This window comes from Corapipo altera, unplaced genomic scaffold, assembly GCF_003945725.1.
Source record: "Corapipo altera isolate COAL_440 unplaced genomic scaffold, ASM394572v1 0, whole genome shotgun sequence".
In the NCBI taxonomy this organism is placed as follows: Eukaryota; Metazoa; Chordata; class Aves; order Passeriformes; family Pipridae; genus Corapipo; species Corapipo altera.
This window is the reverse complement of record NW_020884872.1, coordinates 32,506,523-32,525,721: the sequence shown is the minus strand read 5'-3', so window position 1 is coordinate 32,525,721 and position 19,199 is coordinate 32,506,523. Positions and strand designations below refer to the sequence as shown.

The following is a 19,199-nucleotide window of genomic DNA, read 5'->3' as shown; positions in this document are numbered from 1 at the left end:
GACTGAATACTCCTTTCTTTTAAAATAATCCCAGAAAAATGGATCCACCTCATAACAAACTCCAGCAGAATGATGCAGTCTGTAGCTGTACCTCTATCCTTGAAAACAGGCATGCAAACCTTGACATAGCCTCTGCTTTTTTCCTAGACTGGTAGATTTCTGAATCAGTTTGTATAGGCAGACCTGGCAACCACAACCTGAACTAAGATGCTGTTTTTCCTTTGGTTCTGATGTACACCTGTAATTGGCAGTTACATAGCCTTGTATCCTTAATGCTGGTAAAACCTGCAGGTTTTCCTTAGATATAAGAATAAATTTCCAAGTATCTAAGTCAACATTTCTATAGCACTTTGCCAAAATCCACAGGCTGGTCCTGATATAAATGCGCTTCTGGAAAACCTAAACCACCATAAATCTCCACAATCTATGAAAAACATGAATATACCCAGCGTGGAGCCTAACTTAAGCATACAGGCTAAAACACTTTTCATGTCTTAATGCTATTATATCCCACAGTTTTCTGTGCATATATAAGACCCAATTCCCTGTGGTGAAGAGTTTCAGAAGGGACAGAACCAGCAGTACAAGTAATTAATTCTTCAAAAATGTCACTAAGATATCATAGTGAGAACAAGGAGATAGATATTAATTCAAGAGATTTATGCAAAATAGGTGGCAGTGTCATCCAAAGGGTCAGACTGGTATACTTTCAATTCTTTAATTTCTTCCTGTTACAGGAAGAGAACCAGAGGTTTCAGTGATAAGTAGATCTGGGTCTGCAAGACGTAGTAGCAATAATCCAAAGTGTACAGTGGTCTCTTTGAAAGGAAGCTTACATTTTCAAATGGTAGTATAGGAACATCACAAAGACAGAAGAAAAGGGTAATATTAAAAACTTACCTAATGCTGTTCTTGCTGGTGTAGCATCTTTTTTGATCCAAAAGGATACCCAGGAAAGAACAACTGTTAATATACAGGGAATGTAGGTTTGAATAGTAAAGTATCCCATTCTTCTACTTAAGTCGAAGTATATAGTCATGACTACATAATCACCTGCAATAATAACACAGAAAATAAATTGACATTGTGGTGAGATATAGATGGTTATTCACTGATCTGCTAATATTTTAAACTTTATAAAAACACTCATATGAAATATTTTTTAGTGTTTCAACAGCATCTGTGCGTTATTGTTCACATGAAATTTAAGTAAACGATGTCATTTTAATTTCCTTAAGTTTTAGCTCTCTGTAGAAATTACCTATTAGTAATCATTTTGGATGAGTAAAGTTTTGAAAGGCATCTTGAATTTCCAGACTTGATATTTCTAGATGGCTTTATGACCACAAACATGAAGATACTATCATTCACCAGATTCTGTACCCAAGGCACACAAAATCCTTCCTTCTGCGGGCTGTGTCTTCCATGCCCTAATTTCAGGTTTGAGTGACATCTGTTATCTTCTTTTGAGATATGAATCAGAAAGTAGGGGTCTTTATGGCAAGTCTAGCATGCACATGAATATGCCCTTAATAAGAAGTCTTTTAGAGACACTAGAGCCTCAATGCTGATGATAGACTTTTTGTCAGCATTCCTCCATTTTGAAACAGTTGTGCCCTTTTTTGATAACTGTAAATCTTCAGTAGGGCAATCTGGATATAAAGTTTATTCTTCTGCTGGATAGTAAAAACCATAAAATCAAGAGCTCAATAAGAAGGCTAGTTTATCTCACATTACATGATTTTTTTTGCAGTATCTCTTCTGCTAACCCTTGTGACACCACAGGGAATAATAATCTGTACCTCTCTCTCTCCTCACTAGAGGGTACTAACCTTATCACCTCTGTCCTTACTAACAACTCCCTCAGCTCCATAGATGTTGGCTATCCTTCTCTCTCAGTCACAGTGATTAACAGTAACAAAACTAAACTGTGACCAATTTCTGTACTTTGTTTGAAGTACGTTGCTTCCATTTCAGATGTGAAGAAGAGTTTATATGACAGAGAATTTTTACGGGGTTTTGTCTGACTACGTCAGACTTGGCTTAATAAATTATATGGCTTCTTGTTATAAACTTTAACTTTCTAGAATATGATATTACAGAAGGCATCATTTGCAATAGCTAAGTGACTATAGCTAACTGACTACATCCTGTTACAGCAAACCATGGGAATGAAGAAATTGGTAGCACGTACAGATTAATCCCCCAAGGAATGTACATAAACTCACCCAAATAGAGGGATAATGGGTTTATTAGTTGAGGCAAATTAAAGCTTAATCTTCCAGTAACAGAGAGCATATAAACAAATGTATTTAATACAGTGGATAATTTCACTATAGTTAAATATTACATGGAAAAGAAATTAATTCAGTAAGAATAACTTCCATCCAAAGTATCTCTGAAAGCACTGTAAAATCAATGAATTATCATAAATTACAAAGTTAAAGGTAAATAAAAATCTGATTGTGGGAACTGGAGAAAGAAACTTAAAACAATGTCTCAAAAGGAAAAGTTCCTATGTGTTAAGTACATCAGTTTGAGATAGATATATTTGGAAGAGTTTGATAACCCTGTGTTTCTATAATGCCTTTGTTAGATGAATGTGTGTGACCCCAAGAAGTTGGACAGTCATTTCAGAAATCTAGTGTATTTGGCATTATGAGACAGAGCTTTAATAATAGAGCTCACTGCTGTTACAAGCAGGAAGTATTGCAGTACATCACGACATAGTAAGCCTTGTGGGTTGTTCTACAGGCTAAGGGTTATTTTCATTCCACTAATTCCCAGTACTTTTCTCCATGTAGGGAATGGCACCAGGGAATTGCTGTGGTTTAGTAACCATAGGTTCTGATGGCTTATTATTAGACTGCTTTGCTGCACTGAAGAAACACCACAGCAACTGAGATCATTTCATACAAACAGGTGTAAGGAATCAGGTACAGTGTAAATCAGTGCTTCTACTGACATGAACCAACAGAAAAATTTCAAGAAAATGTTAGTGTTTCATACATAGTCTGCTAAGGTAGAAGGATGAGCAAAAAAATGAAATCAAAGACTCTATAGGAAATATGCCAAGCCTTTACATTTCTCTTACTTAGTTACTGTATAAAAGCTGCTTGAAAATGGTATAAAATCAAGCAATCTGCAGACTTCTCATTGTATACAATGATATATGATACACACAATTCCAGTGTATGTACACAGCTCACTGCTCCACTCAATAGTGTGATCCTGATACCCAGCACAGCAATTGAGAGTACGAGTAGTTTACTGGACCATAAGATACTGGGAGAGTAAGGCAGAGTCGCTGCTTCCAAGGTCTTCAACTAAAATAAACCTGATAAACTGAGAGTGGGAGAAAACTGCATGATGTAGAGAGTCCATCATCACATTTAGTCACGAAATGATTTAGTGTCTTTCAGGCAGAATTAATTTCCTGTGATTTTGGATATCTGGAAGGGAAATTCTACAGATGACCTGCACACTGTAGCCTCTTTTCTATATTCATTGGAAAGAAATTGGTACTTTCAGTGTATGCTTTTTCTTGTCTGTTTTAGAGGTAAATTTTAGAAGGTAAGTGTATCCAAAATATTTCCTCTTCTCTCCCATGATTAAAAAATGAGAGTGAGTGGCTCAGATATGGACAAAAACATTGTAGACACTTGCAGATCATCCAAGGAGTTTCTCACGACCCTTGATTCCATGATGAGAGCTAAATTGTTCAACTTCTGTGAGGGTACTAAGATTATTTTTCTTAAATATAATAACTTTCTTAATCTTTTAAAGGGTATTTTAGTTATTTTCCTCCTTGCTTTCACAGTTAAAGTTGATGTCCTTATCCTTTAGGATATGCACAACTCCTTCTCTGCTTCTTCCTCTGTTCTCCTCCACCTTCCTTCCTTCCTTCCTTCCTTCCTTCCTTCCTTCCTTCCTTCCTTCCTTCCTTCCGTCCTTCCTTCCTTCCTTTTTTCCTTTCCCAATGCTTATTGCAACAGAACTTTTCACCTTTTCTGCAGGACATCCTTCCAGCTGGATAAACAAAGGAACTGTGACTTGGTAAAATTTTACAAAAAGCTGCAAATTCCCAGGTATCCAACAAGGACCCACGGATGTATAACAAGCACCCAATGAAGATGAAATCCTACATTAATTTAGCCACTAACCTATTTTCTTGTCTGAGATCTGCAGAAATTCTCACAATGAAGAAGGCAGACCCAGTCATACGGGCAGCAGCTGTGCATATTTACTTATGTACTACTGTACACTCTGTGCTGCCCTCTAATTTATGGGGACACACTGATCAATTTGGTTCTGTGGTAATAGTGATACAAAGTGGATGTAAGAGGAGAATTTGCTGGTACTCCTACAGTACTCAAACCATGCTTAGAGAGAATGTAGCTCCGAGACAATGAATGCTGCTGACAATGTTCATGGGAAGAGGAAATCAACACTGTTGAAATTCAGAGCCCCAGCTGAAAGCACCAGTGTTGCGGCTTCTCTCAGAGGCAAGCCTGTTTCTATACAACATATGGTGAATGATTTTTTTTAATAGTGGTTATAAATTACAATTTTGAATTAAATTACCACTTCAGTTCTATCCTCAGCCAAGTCAACTTCTGTTGAGATTCCTAGATTCTCTCTTTCCACACAGAAAAGCCAGCATGTATATGCTATGACTACTTTCTTCGTTGCACTACTCCAAACTGCATTATTATTGTTGTTGTTGTTATTATTGTAATTACTAATACTACTAGACTATTATTCAAATTATTTCTTCTAGAATTAATTATTCTATATATATCAGAAAAGACTTGCCTACAGATAAAACAGAAGTAGCCATGGTACATGTATTTCTGACTTCCTTTATACAAACAAAATAATTTGTACAAAGAAACTCTCCTCTCTTCTGAAAGACCTGGGACACAATCCTTCCAAACAGCATATCATTAAGCCAGTGTACTTGGTTTAAAAGTAATCACACAGTGATTGCCTAGGGGAGGACCACTGGAATACCTAATACCCCAAAACTTAATTTTGAAACCCAAAGAGGAATTCTACCTTTTAACAACTTAAATAATATTCCCAGGAAGGCAAACTAACTTTTAATTGAATGATCAGACCATCAATTCACTGAAATAATGAAAAATATCTTGAGGTAAAACAGGGCATGATCAGTTTTCTGTAGTGAGAGCAAAACATGCACCTTGAGGTAACAAATCTGGAGTAATAGAAATAGTGTAGCAATGCTTCCTATGAAACCAAGATGACTGCTATCTGTGACCCATAGGACTTATATTACCCTAAGTTTCTAGTTTCAAAGTAGGACACTATTTAGAACAATAACAATTTTTAATGTAAGAACTGCTGTACAATTTAATGGACCGTGTTAAACTATAGCCTATTTCCTTTTTCTTTTGAAGATGAAAGATGTGGTTGCCTGAATTGCCCAAATTTTGCCTATGTTGTATGAAGAACAGCTCCCTTAAAGGCAAAATGTTTTAGCAGAATGCAAATGGTTATTTTACTAAATATAAATAAATTTAAAATATAAAATTATTTACTGTAAATAATTTATTTGCTCAAACTACACTACACTATCTTATGACACATTTTCATTTATCCTCCCATTAATCTGAGGTTAATGAGTTCTACAATCCAAATTACCTTAGAAAAAAACTAAGCAAAGAATGACTTTACAAAGACAGATATACACAGATACAACAGAGCAGCTTCAGCATGTGGGTGGAGGTAACACACTAATTGTCCATCACTGGAAATGTAGACTAATGAGAAGTGGGAGGTTTATCCATGTTGTTATGAGAGTCTGATAACAGAAGAAACCCTAGTCATGAGATCAAGGACTCACACTGTGTGTCACAAGTATTTCTTTGTTGACAAATGAGACCACAGAGACTACACTGAGCCATCTTCCTCCTTATCTTAATAAATCAAATTTACATAATAGTAAGTCAACTAAGTTTCTAATCTTTAGTGCCTTTTTTTTTTTTTTTTTAGTTTGGAAGCCGGGAAAAGATCTTATTTAATCCTGCCATTAGCTATTCATTTCCTCCCCAACCGGTTTTCAGATATTTGCTTCCTAAAGCTCAGGTTTTTTTATTTCCAGAACTAGGTTTTCCTTCTTTCTTAGTAAGCTGAAAATTTTCTACCTGTTTGGCCACTGATCAGTCATCCAGGACAGTGTCTGTTTACCTAAAGTACACTGCCTACTATTAATGCTTCAGCAACCAGTCTGTCTTCAAAGCTGGTATCCTCTCCTAACATGTCTCCAGTCAGGTATGGAGGAAGTTTGAACTTTGGAGGACCCAAAAACTCAGCAAAACGGTAGAAGAAATAGCTTAATGTCTTCACAGGTGATTGTGACTACAAAAGGAGCTACTATTAAAATAAAAAAGCCAAGTGGAAAACAGGGTTTTGCAGTTCTTTTGAAGAAAAATGTAGAAGGAATGAAACTCATGAAAGTATCATTAAAAATGCCTTTATCTTCTTCAGCATCCATATAAATAACGAAGAAATGCTGAGGACTTAATGGCAGGCTTATTCTTATTCCTCCAAAATGTGTCATGCAGCATACAACAGCAGTTTTCATTTCCAAGAACAATTTTTGCTCCATAGGAGTCTAGAACAAATGCTTCCAAGCCAAAAAGAAGAACAAAATGATTGAAGTAATGTTGTCACTTAAGGGCTGGTCTTAAATTTCCCTACACTGCTTTGGCATTTAGGTATTTTCACAGCGATTCCTAGACGCTGTGTTTGGATGGGAGCATGTGTACAGCAGAGAAAGATGTTCACACCTCACCTCAAATAAGTGTTCTTGGGAGTGGTAACAGGCACTGATTATATGCATTTCTGCTTAAGCTGAATGTTTAACTACACAAAAAATACAAGTCTTTAGAGGTGTAATTTTTACATGTATTGCCATAGCAGCTGTGTGACTAGATGTCTAATGTCTGACTAAGGGTCTTATGCGATAGACACAGAGATCAAAATAGCTTTCTGTGTCCCAAAGATCTCTGCATTTGAGTTCATAATTGCCTTTGACATTATCAGGATGTGTGGCTGTGTGTGTGTATGGATGTACAAGAGCAGTGTAGCCCAGATTTGGCTTTCAGCTCTTACAGCTGCAAAGCAAATTTTGCAGGCATGTATTCACACCATGAGTGCTAAAGTTTCCCATTATCATAGACAAATTGCTATATCAGTAAACAGTGGGGGGAAAAAAACCCAACTAATGCCAACAGCATTGTTTGTGCCTGTAGGAATCATGTTCAATTATAAGTATATATATGCACAAGTATGCATAATAAAAATCAAATATTGACAGATTAGAGTGTAAAAAACAAAGACTAGATCCCCCGTTGTCTGAAGGCAAGATATTTTTTAAAGTGAAGTCAGACCAAAACTTCTTCCCACCTAGGCAGAACTGCAAGACATTAAGCTGGGTTTGTTTCCTTGTATAATAGCAAGAATATAATTATGAAAAACACATTTTTACTTGAAGCCATCAATCTTTTTCATCACTATAAAATAATTTACATATTTTGTTGGTTCTTCCTTGGATACTGAACTTTTGTTTTCTTTGGAGCAAACAGTACTTTCAAAATATTTTTGTAAAATGACATTTTTGTTAAATGAACTATTGCCTGTTTTTTAAAAGTTAATGACTATGTTTCCAGCACATATATTTATTTCATCCTCTGATTTTGGCATTTAGTATTGAATGTGGAAAACCACTGAATTTTTTCAAAGGTATAACTTCTTTGTAGTGAATTTTTTTTGCCAGTATCACTGGCATACATAGGTTTTATACTAGAACTTTTCATGAAGAACTGAAATTAAATAATTAAAAGACCCATTTTTAAGACTTTTAAATTCATTGTGTCATGCAGTCATTTGAAACCTACTAGCCCGTATTTCTTGTGCCCATGTCAATTCTTTATATTCCATACTGACAGTTTCAAAGACAGTTACTTTTGATTCAGCTGCAATAATTTCAGTGTATCCCTGGGGTACTTTAAATGTACTCTGGAGGTGAATGAAGGTCCATGAAAACAATTTACCTACAAAACTAATTAAAAAAATAAAAGGTTTGAAAAAAAAATATTTTAGAGCTTGGTGGTATGATCAAGAATGTTTTGTTTATTTGTATACTTACATGTTTATATATTATTTAAGCTATATTATGCATGCAAAATACATCTATTCTTTCTTCCCAGTTGTACTACTGTATATAATGCTCTCCTCCCACAAAAGCCATGTGAAGTTGTAGCATGTTGTTTGTCTATGAGATATTATGAGCATCAGAACTGCTCTCAGGATATTCAGGTCTATTATCTTTAGATATAATGACATTTTCATTTTGCAACAGGATTTATCATTTCATATATTATTTGAAATATGGAACTAATGAAAACAATGAAATTTTAATTTGTCTGTTGTAAGGTACAAGTAATATTGGAAAATCTCCCAAAAATGCAGTTTCATCAAGCCACATAATGGGAATAAAATGTATAATACCATAAGTGGACTTCAATTCATGATTACCAGTCCAGTTCAATTTCTGCTTTAACGGTAGAAAGTTACACACATAATCTCCATTTGCATTCATGTATCAAACTGAGAGAAAATCAATGCATAAATATGGTGTAGCATGGTATGATCCATTACTCACCATTCCGAAGAAGTCTTTGCTATTTTCCACAGATAGGTTTTCTTTTATGTTTGAAGAACAAAAGTGAACAATAACAGATGAAGTAAAAACAATAATAAATTGCCATAGCTGCCTATGTCAGTGAAAGTAGATGCAGGATTGGAGTGTAAATTAATTTCTTTTATGTAGGAACCTTTTCCTGAGAGAGTTTTATTGATGAGTTGTGCAATGCTTTTCGAACAGAACATTTTTCAGGCTCCACAGCACCAAATGCCATAGGATATCTGAGGATACATAACTTTAATGACTCTTGCATTCACTCTGCTCTTAAAAAGCACTGAGAACCCCCAGGTTTATATCACCTGTCAATGCCAATCACTTCTCATTTATTTCTTGGACTGAATTTCTTACTCACAGGAGATGTTCTTTGTGGGAGGAGGCCCATTTGTGCTGCAGTTTGTTACCAAGTCCCACAGGACTGGATTTGGTGAGTTTATAATTCACAAACCAGTTGAAATAGTTTTCAATTAGCTATCAAAAAATCCTATGTTATCATTTTCAAATAAAATGCTTTCTCTTCCTTCCTCAGAATTTAATTTTACACATTAAAAAAAGAAAAGCCCCAAACCAAAAAAGTATTTTGCTTGACCTGATATTCTTTTTACTTAACCAAAATATTCCTGAGTTTGTCCTCATCTACAATCATTGTGTCTGTACCATATTAGTATGACACATTTTATATAATCGTGGAATGGGGTAACCTGTTTCTTTCTATCCATACTAACATCTAGTCCACCTCACCTGTTCCTAGCATGCACTCTTGTAGATTAGTTTCCCTTTCAATCTTTTGAAAGCTTTAAATACTATCTCACTGCTGGAAGCCCTTTCCTATTGGTCATGTTCCATTCAGAGACTATGGTGATTATCTAGTTGCATTTTCTGAATGGTATAAGATTTTTCTGAAGTAAGCACTGCTGCAAACCAAGAGTTATTGATAAAATAGAACACCTTTTAGAAAGGTATCCTATCATTATTTTAAAAAATTCCAGCAATAGAGTTGCACTATAAGCCTTGAATTCCTTCAATACCTAGTTCTTCTCACTGGGAAAAACAGGTGGCTTTTTCTTAGTTTGCAGTCATCTAGCACCAACTCAGACCTTGAGCCTTAATTCATCTTTGCTAAACTGTTGAACCCTTTTTCTTTTTCTCATACAGGTACTTAGCGGTTGTAATAAACTACCCTTTGTCCTTCAAGATACACTTATGGTCTCTTAACATAAGGAATTATTTCCAGTCTCTGAGAAATCTTCTCTCTCTTTCACTCACTCCACAGCTCTTCAAAATAATTCTTGAAGTGAAGCTATCAGAATTAGGTCTTAATTTAATAGCAGTTGCATAAACATAACATATACAGATAAGATAAATGTTGTTCATCTAGGGAATAACCTTCTCTGAATACATATGCAAAACCCGTGCTTGGTATTTTGGCCATACCTTCAAACAAGGAGTATATTTTGAAATAACTATCAATTGACAGGAAATAACTCATAGGCTTTAGACCTGCAGCACCCAGAATGGCAGGTCTCCAATTCTGGAAAAGCAAAATCAATAAAATACCTTTAAATAGTTCTTTTCACTCTTGAGCAAGAGCCCACTTCTTTCTACATTATCTCTGTGTGATCTGGAAAAGGAAGAGTGACCACAAAGAACTGTAGAGAGGAGAAAAATTCTAAAGAAGGGGATGAGCAAGGTAAATGGTTCAGTGACACAAAAGTGATGTTTCATTCATAATTCATAGTTAATTGTAGAATAGAGCAACTATAGTGCAGGCTGATATCAATATGCATTGATGCCAGAAGTTAGTTAGTTTTTGGGACACAAAACCAAAAGGTATTCTGTTTAGTGAAACTAGACCAAATCATGGATTTCTTTTTCAACAATATTAACTTTTTGAAGAGCATATGGTAATGTGTTTGATTCTTACTTCATAGATTCCAGTTTTCCTCAACTACAGATACTCATGCAATTACTAAAAATGCATGAGTTTTGAGGGGGAGTGGAGTGGCCTGCTGTACTTCAATGGATGAATCACCACTAAGTGCTTATTCACATGGGCCTGGTTGAAGAGGACTGTGTGCCAGATACTTGCAAATTACATGAGAACATGGGATGAATTCTAACTGACTGTAACCCCAGAAAATCTTTGAAAATTCAGCAACTTCAACCAACCGTTTATAAGAGGAGAAACATTTGGGAATGGCTAAATATGGAATTGGTTTTTTAACTATCGAATGTCTGCGCTGCTGTAGTGGCTAAAGCTCCAGTCAGAAGACAGAAGCAAAGAACAGATCGTATGATTTAAATTTTTTTTTTCCCAAACTGTAGAATCATAGAATGGTTTGGATTGGAAGGGATCTTAAAGACCACCTTCCACTAGGTCAAAGTCCCATTCAACCTGGCTTTGAACACTTCCAGGGATGAGGCATCCACAATTTCTCTAGATAACCTATTCCAGTGCCTCACCATCCTCACAGTAAAGAATTTCTTCCTGATATCTAACCTAAATCTACACTTTTTCAGTTTGAAGCCACTCCCACTCATCCTATCACTGCACGCCCTTGTACAAAATTCTTCTCCAGCTCTCTCTTTTAGCCCCTTTAGATACTGGACGGTGCTATATGTTCTCCAGTCTGTCTTGATAGGAGAGGTGCTCCAGTCCTTTTATCAGCCCCTCCCGGGAGTCTTCCTCTCCTAATGTAACAAAGTTTTTCCTCTTCAGTCTGCAGAGCAGTGATGTGGTTCAGTGAGGGCACCTCAGGCTTTGGGAAAAGTCTCTACCTGCTACAGATCCTTGCTGTTGCAAGCATCCATTCTTCTGCATTATTGCCCCTCTCGCTTCTGTTTGTGCTGGTGGAGGAGGTTTTGGCTGCTTGTCTGTGGGCTGTGTGTCCACTGCAGACTGTGCTTGGAGCCAGCTATCTAACTGCTTCTCAGCCTTCCTGATGTTACACAGGTCTTCTGCCTATCCCTACCCCAGGAGAATGGTCCAGGCACTTCCCAGTCCCAGTGTGAGGTCCACACTGCTATCCCTCCCCTCAGCAGCCCTGTCTGGGTGAGGCATCGGTCACCACAGGGATAAATCATGCAGACCCTTGTAGGAGCGGAGGGCTGTCACATCTCTCCTGGCCCTGCCGACACCTCATTATCCACTCTTCCATGAGCTGCCAGCTCCTGGTCAGTCTCAGGAACCCCCTGGGGTTTCCTTGACTCAGGAAAACCCCTGCTGTGTACTGAGATCCCCTGCTGCACGGCAGAACATGGCTGCACAAGAGTTGCTCACATTGGGGAGTCTGTAAAAGATTACATTTTCATGCATTTTTGATTGAAAGGGCCAAGTCTGGTTCATCCACCTGAAAGGACTGAGTTAAAAATTTGAAGAGTTACATTGGTGGAATGGCTATGGAAAGGCTGGAGGCTGACAGTTCATAATTGCTGCATAGCTCTGGCTGAAGTGCTTGTTTTCAGCATGAACAGCCTTCCTTGCTGTGTTTCACAGGCCTGGGACTTGTAACCACGCCCTGCCTTCATTAAGCAACAGGATGTGACCTCCAGCCATCTTCTGCTGATGTCAGCTTAAATATTAGTGGTAGCACTTTCAAAAGCACTTTGCAGTATTGTAAATCAATGAGGTACAGGTTTCTAAGTCACCTATTCCATGTATTTAGCAGGTAATTGGATGAGCATGAGAGAGCCTTTAAGCATAGTGTGCTCTGGCACCAGCCCACATTGCAGCTATAGGAATGCCTTGTTAGTACTGATGGATTTCCAGTCTTACTGGGATCACTTTGGGGCTACTGCTACTGTGCATCCACAGCGTTCAAGTTCCCCCATGACTTTCTGCACTCCACAGATTGACCAACAGGCATTTTGGAGAGTTTTCGCCTACAAACTTTAGTTTTAAATATGTAAACAGAATCTGTCAGTACTGGTCAACTAAGGAAGCAAGCACGGGGCTTGCATTCTATATTTCACTCAAATTGCCTTCTAAAGAAGAAAGTGTAGAAGTATTTCAGTTTCTGAAGGGCTTGGAATTGCAAAAAATAAAGTTTTTAATGCGGTACATGAAGGGCAGGCAAAAAATTTCATTGGCAGACTAAATTTAAGCCTCTGATTTATATATTTTTTTTCTCACCAGCCAGAAGTCTCTGTCCTGAGTGTTGCTTCCACAGATGAATCTGAATGCAACATGGGGAGAAAATACGACATGCAAAAAATGGTAGCAGTTTAAAAATAGCTAGCTTGAGAGACATGATTCAGTCCTGTGAGAAGGAAACTCAGGAAATTAATGGTTAGGGTCTCGTTTAAACAGCATACACACCTTTGACACCTGATCACATACACAACAGCCATCACGTTTCAGACCTACTTTGCCTAAAAGCTGCCTGAGCAATGGTATACTTTGAGAAAGAAGCATAAATAAGTTTTTCATATATCTCCCCAAGAAGAGTACTATTTTAGAAACCACCAGGCAGACTGGAGAACAAAGTATATTATTTATGCAAGTTGGTCACAATTCTCAGCAAGACAATATTCATGGTGTTTAGTATGCATCAACCTGAGGGGAAGAGTCAGCTTAAGGAAGAAGACTAGTCTCAAGTTTCACTCTGGGAAGGCTGCAGTAACCAAGTGCTCTGGTCGAATCTGTGTTGACAGCACCTGCTTACTGAACACTAGCTCTTGACATTTCAGTGATTTGCAACGTATAAAACACTTAAGAAGGGCATTAGATTAGCCCAGGGAAGAGATTGAAACTGTGCAAGTAGATGCTCAAGGAGTACCTATCAACAAGAAGTAAATTTTGTTGTGTGCATTTGCTCCGATAAAAAGTGTTTTGGGGAAAAAGCTTTTTATGTGTGTGTGTGTTTGTTTTGTTTTGGTTTGGTTGAGGGTTTTTTGTTTTGTTTTAGTCTATTTGTTTTGGGTTTTTTATAACAGGATCTGTTTTCCCTTGGTGTATTCTTTCTGTGACTACATATATTGAACCTTGTTCACCAGTAATTTTGTTCTACACCTGGACCCTTTCTAGACATTGTCCCCAAATTGTACCAGGCTGTGATTTGCAGTAGGAATAATATGAATAAATACACTAACGCCCTGCTTGGGTAAAAGGTTATTGTTCTAAGCCCCTAGGTGGTTTAGCCCCTGGAATTAGGTTTCTATGGCACTACTGATCAGTTATGGTAAACTTTGTGTCTTTGTACATAAATATAACGTTAATGAGCTGATAATGGCAGGCGTAACCTCCTTAAATTGTCACAAAATAAATAGGAGAGACGGTTAAAACTGAAGTGCTTGGAAGAGCTTGAAAGAACACTTGTGTTGCAAGTAGGTTGCTTTTCCATTAATATTTAAGTGTATTTTTAGGACAAGGACCACATTATTGACATATATCAAATTGAAAATGACAGATCATCTATAAGCACTGCTCTGAATTTTTATTACTTTTTTATGCGGAGCTGCATTTCATCAGCATTTGCCAGAGATTTTAGGGATGCATGGGCCATCTGTGAAAGAAATTAATTTTGTCCAACAATACTACAGGCTTAGGGCTTTTTACTTGGCGAAATTTCAGAAAGATTACCCCAAAAAACAGAAGAAAGTTATTCCCCTGTCAAAGATTTCTTAGTACAATTTGTAACCTGGTTTAATTTAAATTCTTTTTTTTGGCAAGTTTGACATAAAGTAATTGCTTTGGCTATTTTAGAAAGAGCACCTGTAATTAACCACAAACCAAATCCCTTCTTATTCCAAAAACAGTTCAATTATGAAACCTCTAACCAGTTCCTCCTTGATTTTCTCCTTGAATAAACATTCTTCTACCAGGTTTATGTCAGTTGGACCTACCTATCCTCAGGCAGTTTTCATTCTGTTTCATTATTTCCTTATTATGATTATTTTCCTACTTTGAGCAGAGAGAGTTGCAATTTTGCTCCAGGTCAACCTATCACACAGGGTTTTTTAGCTCTATCATACTCCCTCTTAGCTTACGAATTGCTTTGGAAATTGTCACTTCACAAGTTTTCTGTACATTGAATTTTAATGTCAGAAAATGCAATTTTCCTTTAAAACAATCATTAAACAGAGCTTTTTGATGAAGCCAATGGGACCAGTGAATAATGTTGTCATTTAAATACCAGGCAGAGTGACCTATACTCTTGCAAGATAACATACATATATATCTCCACCAGAAATGGCAAATATAATTAGTTCCCATGAGCACTCAGAATTATGTTCCTATTCCTGTGATATCTCTTATGATATTATCCATGAATTACTAATTTTAAATGGTTTTAATCAAGGCCTGGATGATTTAATGTTGTAGACAATATTATAAAAACATTTCTGATACAGTTCCATAGATGTGAAAATACATCTTAAAAGATAACTATTAGGACTGAAGCAATATATGAAGTTAGCAGCTCAAGATTGTAAGATTATGGTTTGGTTAAACTTGGTATATATATATATATATATATTGTCCCTTGCCTTCCCGTCCTCTCAACTTTTGAAGTCATCAATAACCAATATTCTTACTTCATGATTATATGTCTACTCCATCTTTGAATAGTTTTCTACGTAACCCCATAATAATTCAGATTTTTAGGAAAAAAAAAGATGAGATGGAGGCCAAGACGGTCAGGATTATTCCTTACTACAGACAGTCGAGGATCTGGACTAATCTAACTACTAATCTGTTCTAATCTGTTCTAATCTGGACTAATCAATTCTAATCTACCTACTTTCTAATCTACCTGTGAATTTTCTAATGTAATAAAATACTTGGGTAGCTATAAGCAAGAGCAGCTATAAATATAAATCTAAACCTAAATTTTACATTGTCTCTTTCCAGTTGTCGTCTGTACGTATTTTTCCTTCAAAGACTTTTCTTGAAGAAAAGTGCCGTTCTCTTATCAGGTTCTCTCTTGTTGTGATTGTAAAGGGTAATTCTTTAAACAGGTTCATGTCAAAACCGGCAGACTACAATGTTAAGAGCTGAAGCCTTCTTTTTTGTTCCCCGTGTTCTGCAAGGGTCTTTTAGTACAAAGCAGTATGTTGTTAATGCAGATTGCCTCGATTTTCCCTGCAGGAGCCTATCAAGTTTCACAAAGCTTGAAGTCCTGCCAACAGGGAATATTACATTTTCAGCAGTTCCTTCCAAATAGCAATGACTGACAAAAACCAGAATGGTCAAAGCTTTGTGGTTCTTGCATTTAGGAAGTTTTTTGTTCGTTCATTTTGTTTCTTGATTTTCATCAAATGTTTTGCTAGATTAAATGACCTTTATTGAATCTATCCACTTCCTGATTGAACAAAAGGTTCCCCTGAACATATTCGTTCCTTTACCATCCTGTAGCCCTACTGATACCCGAGCTCAGTGACCAATACTGTCTATGATCATTTAGCACCTAATTCTAGAAACAGACAAAACAGACATTTTGCCATGTATTCATAAACTCTTTGTTGACAGTGCAGTATTGGTGAGATCTGAGAGTCATGGAATCCCTTCCAGGGTCTGAATAGCAATGTAGCCTTTTCACCAAGCTTAATATACTCTGCCTCTGTCTGAAGCCTTTTCTCATTCACAGCTCCAACTTTCTAGCTGTTTTGTGAAAACAGCTCCAGCACCAGTTCACCAGCTTCTCATTCTATTCCCAGCCCACTCATACCTGTCATCTCCCTTCTCACCTGCGTCTCAGTCTTTCCTACACTGCATAGCTTCATTTCCTACAACAGAAGTTTTCTTGTCCAGCCTTCCCAAAATTCCTGTTTTTCACTTTCCTCCTTTCATGAGCTGCTTGCCTCTCCCTGGGTGTTAGTGTCCTTGTACAGCCAGTCTCAGTCCCCTGATCTGAGCTTCCAGTTTCTCATCACTTCCCAGCTGTCTTTTTGAAACTTTTAAGATTGTTTAATGAGTTTTTTAATGACCTGTGAACAATAATGAGGCAAAGTCACCAAATGAGGCACGTTTTTAGGTCAATTAAAAAATGACCCGGAAGAGAGGATTTCTTTCCTCATGGACCTACAGGACATTTTTACATTTCTCCTTCAGTGTACTCTCTTCACCAGAGGGAACCTGGACTAGGACCACAAACTCTTCAAACATGGAATGAGACAAGGTATTTTCCCTGGAAAGCCCTTGCTCTGGATTTATTAATTCTAAGGTGCAAGCTCTTCCTTGTATGCCTTAACTTCACACAGGTGGAACAAGAACACTTTAAACTTAAATAGCCCTCTTCCTCACAATTTTCTTTCAATGTAAATCCATTTCCACAATTTGTTATTACTTCATATCTTTCTTGGTTTAGTTATGGACTGAAATCTTTTGGAAACATAATTTCTTCCAATGAAAAAATTAAACCAAGTTCTTAACTGAACAAAACTGCTTAGAATTTAGCTACTTAAATGGATGGGCAGAAGACTGGACCATAGTCTTATGAAAGTCAGGGAGGGCCTGTTTATGATTTACAGTGCTGGATCACATAGTAAAAGAAAAAAGGAGTAGAGGGCTAGATATCTTGACACTTCATTTACTGTTAAATCAGTATTTCATGAAAATATTTCCAGGTGCTTAAGCATTTTCACTCTAACATATCAAGTTTTAATGATGTTTGTGTGGCTCAACATGTTTGATTAACAAAGCTGCTACCTTTTATTACTAGTGCTGGAAATCATCAGAGATTCTGTAATGCTGCTGCTCGAGGCTGCATGCACATGGAATTGCAGAGGGAGAAAACTGTTTTATCATAAATGAAAACAGTACATGTTTAATTCCACAGTTACTGTGATAAATAGGTTTTTCTGACTTTTTTCTCTTTTCTTTAAGTATATTTAACTAGAACTAAATGAAAATATCAAAGTTTTTATATTGCAGCTGAACAAGTAAATCCTTCCTCTCCCTGTTTCTTCATTCGCAGTAAAAAAATGCATAAATACATGTCTAGTAGGAAATCATTATTTTTACATCCTACATAATTAGTATGTTCTCTTGCCTTTTTATCAATCATGTAAATTTTGGTAAAATAATTTTAAATATTACATACCAATTGGCTGTTATGTTTGCATCCCTCTTAAACTGATGTAGTTTACCACACTAGAATCAAGGGAAGACAGACCATGTCCTCTATTTCTTCTTAGTTTCCTGATTCTAGTGGTCTTCCTATGACATATATCTAACCCACAGATTACATTCCATGAAGGTCCCTAAAAGTAGCATGAACACAGAAGACAATCTACCCTTTAAGCAGTTTGCCAAACTGAATTTACAGCATGAAAATTTACTAGTGTCAGAAGAAAGAAAAAAAAAAGTAAAGCAAAAACCAACCAACAACGAAAGAACAAACAAATAAACAAACAAAACCCACACACACACACACACAAAGAGGAGAACTTTTAAAAGTTCAGTTTGATTTTCTCTTTTTGGTAGAAAGTGATTTCTACCAAAGTAAAAACACCTCAGTGTTGTTAACTGGAGGTCTCATTAAGTGGGGAACAAGGAAGGCAAAGAGAAAAAGGAAGTACCCTGAAAAAGTGAATCAAGTTGAAATATTGTTATTTTTATCTGTTGTCAAACTGTGAGTAGTTTGAGTCAGTTCTGATTCAGAGATAAACCCATGACAGTCCCCCAGCAGAAGACAACTGGGGAGAGGTAAGGTAAATAAGAAAAAGAAAAAGCCTTTCATGATGCATAATACCACCTTGAATCTCAACTCCTCACAAGGATGTCTTCTGATTGCTTTCAGAAGAAACCTGGTACAAAAATAGGGATCATGCTAGAGTCAGTTTCCAGCTTTGGTGAATACTTGCATTTATGGACAACTCATTTCACCTTTGCTTCTCACTTCGTTGAACATTTCATCATCCTGTGAGAAATTTCCTTTTTCTGCTTTTGCCTGTCTTTTCCTTCTACAGTACAAACTCTCTCTAAGGTAGAGGGAATTGGGTTTATTGAATTTCTTTGTCCATACCCATAAATCTTTTTAGAGTTTTGCATTTCCCAGTGCAAAAGCCACTGTGTTCTTTTTCTTAAGATAAAAGTGGGCCTAAGACTTTCTTTGTACTGTGTCTTGCTAAATCATTGCAATAACATCTTTCTGCACTGTGGAATCAGCCACAGGTGGAGGGAGAAAAGCAGAAGAGACAGTCTTGAGGCTGTGACTTCAAAACAGGAACAGTCTTATAGACTGCCTTATGCCATGCCACTACCAGGTGAAGCTGCCACTGCAATAGTAACACACTTTATTTCCTGCACTGCATGTACATATAATGCAATCATAAGCAATGTTACTCATGCTTGCAGTTGAAGTGTTGATAAAAATGTTTCACATTTCTGTATGGCCCACATATGACACAAGAAAGCAAGCACATGAGGGTCCAATGCACCATGGATGTTGCACAGGGCTGGGAATTTGGTGGAGGTGAGAGTCAGTCTAGAAGGAAAGGAAGTGCAATATGTGGGATGAACAAGTATCAG

At 37.0% G+C, this 19,199-nt stretch overlaps 1 protein-coding gene and 1 long non-coding RNA gene across 3 annotated transcripts in view; one reads left to right on the top strand and one right to left on the bottom strand.

Annotated features, from left to right (window-relative positions):
- LOC113946810 overlaps window positions 1-2,915 on the top strand; it is an 8,037-nt gene extending 5,122 nt beyond the window's left edge. Inside the window, exons 2-3 of the long non-coding RNA XR_003527562.1 lie at window positions 517-587; window positions 2,805-2,915. This is a non-coding gene — a long non-coding RNA (uncharacterized LOC113946810). The remainder of the gene's footprint in view (window positions 1-516; window positions 588-2,804) is intronic.
- The window catches only part of GABRG3 (gamma-aminobutyric acid type A receptor gamma3 subunit), a 322,017-nt gene that overhangs the window by 22,264 nt on the left and 280,554 nt on the right, over window positions 1-19,199 (bottom strand). For both annotated transcript variants that reach the window (XM_027642623.1, XM_027642614.1), the window contains one exon: window positions 901-1,053. In XM_027642623.1, coding sequence (XP_027498424.1) covers window positions 901-1,053 — 153 coding nt within the window. The remainder of the gene's footprint in view (window positions 1-900; window positions 1,054-19,199) is intronic.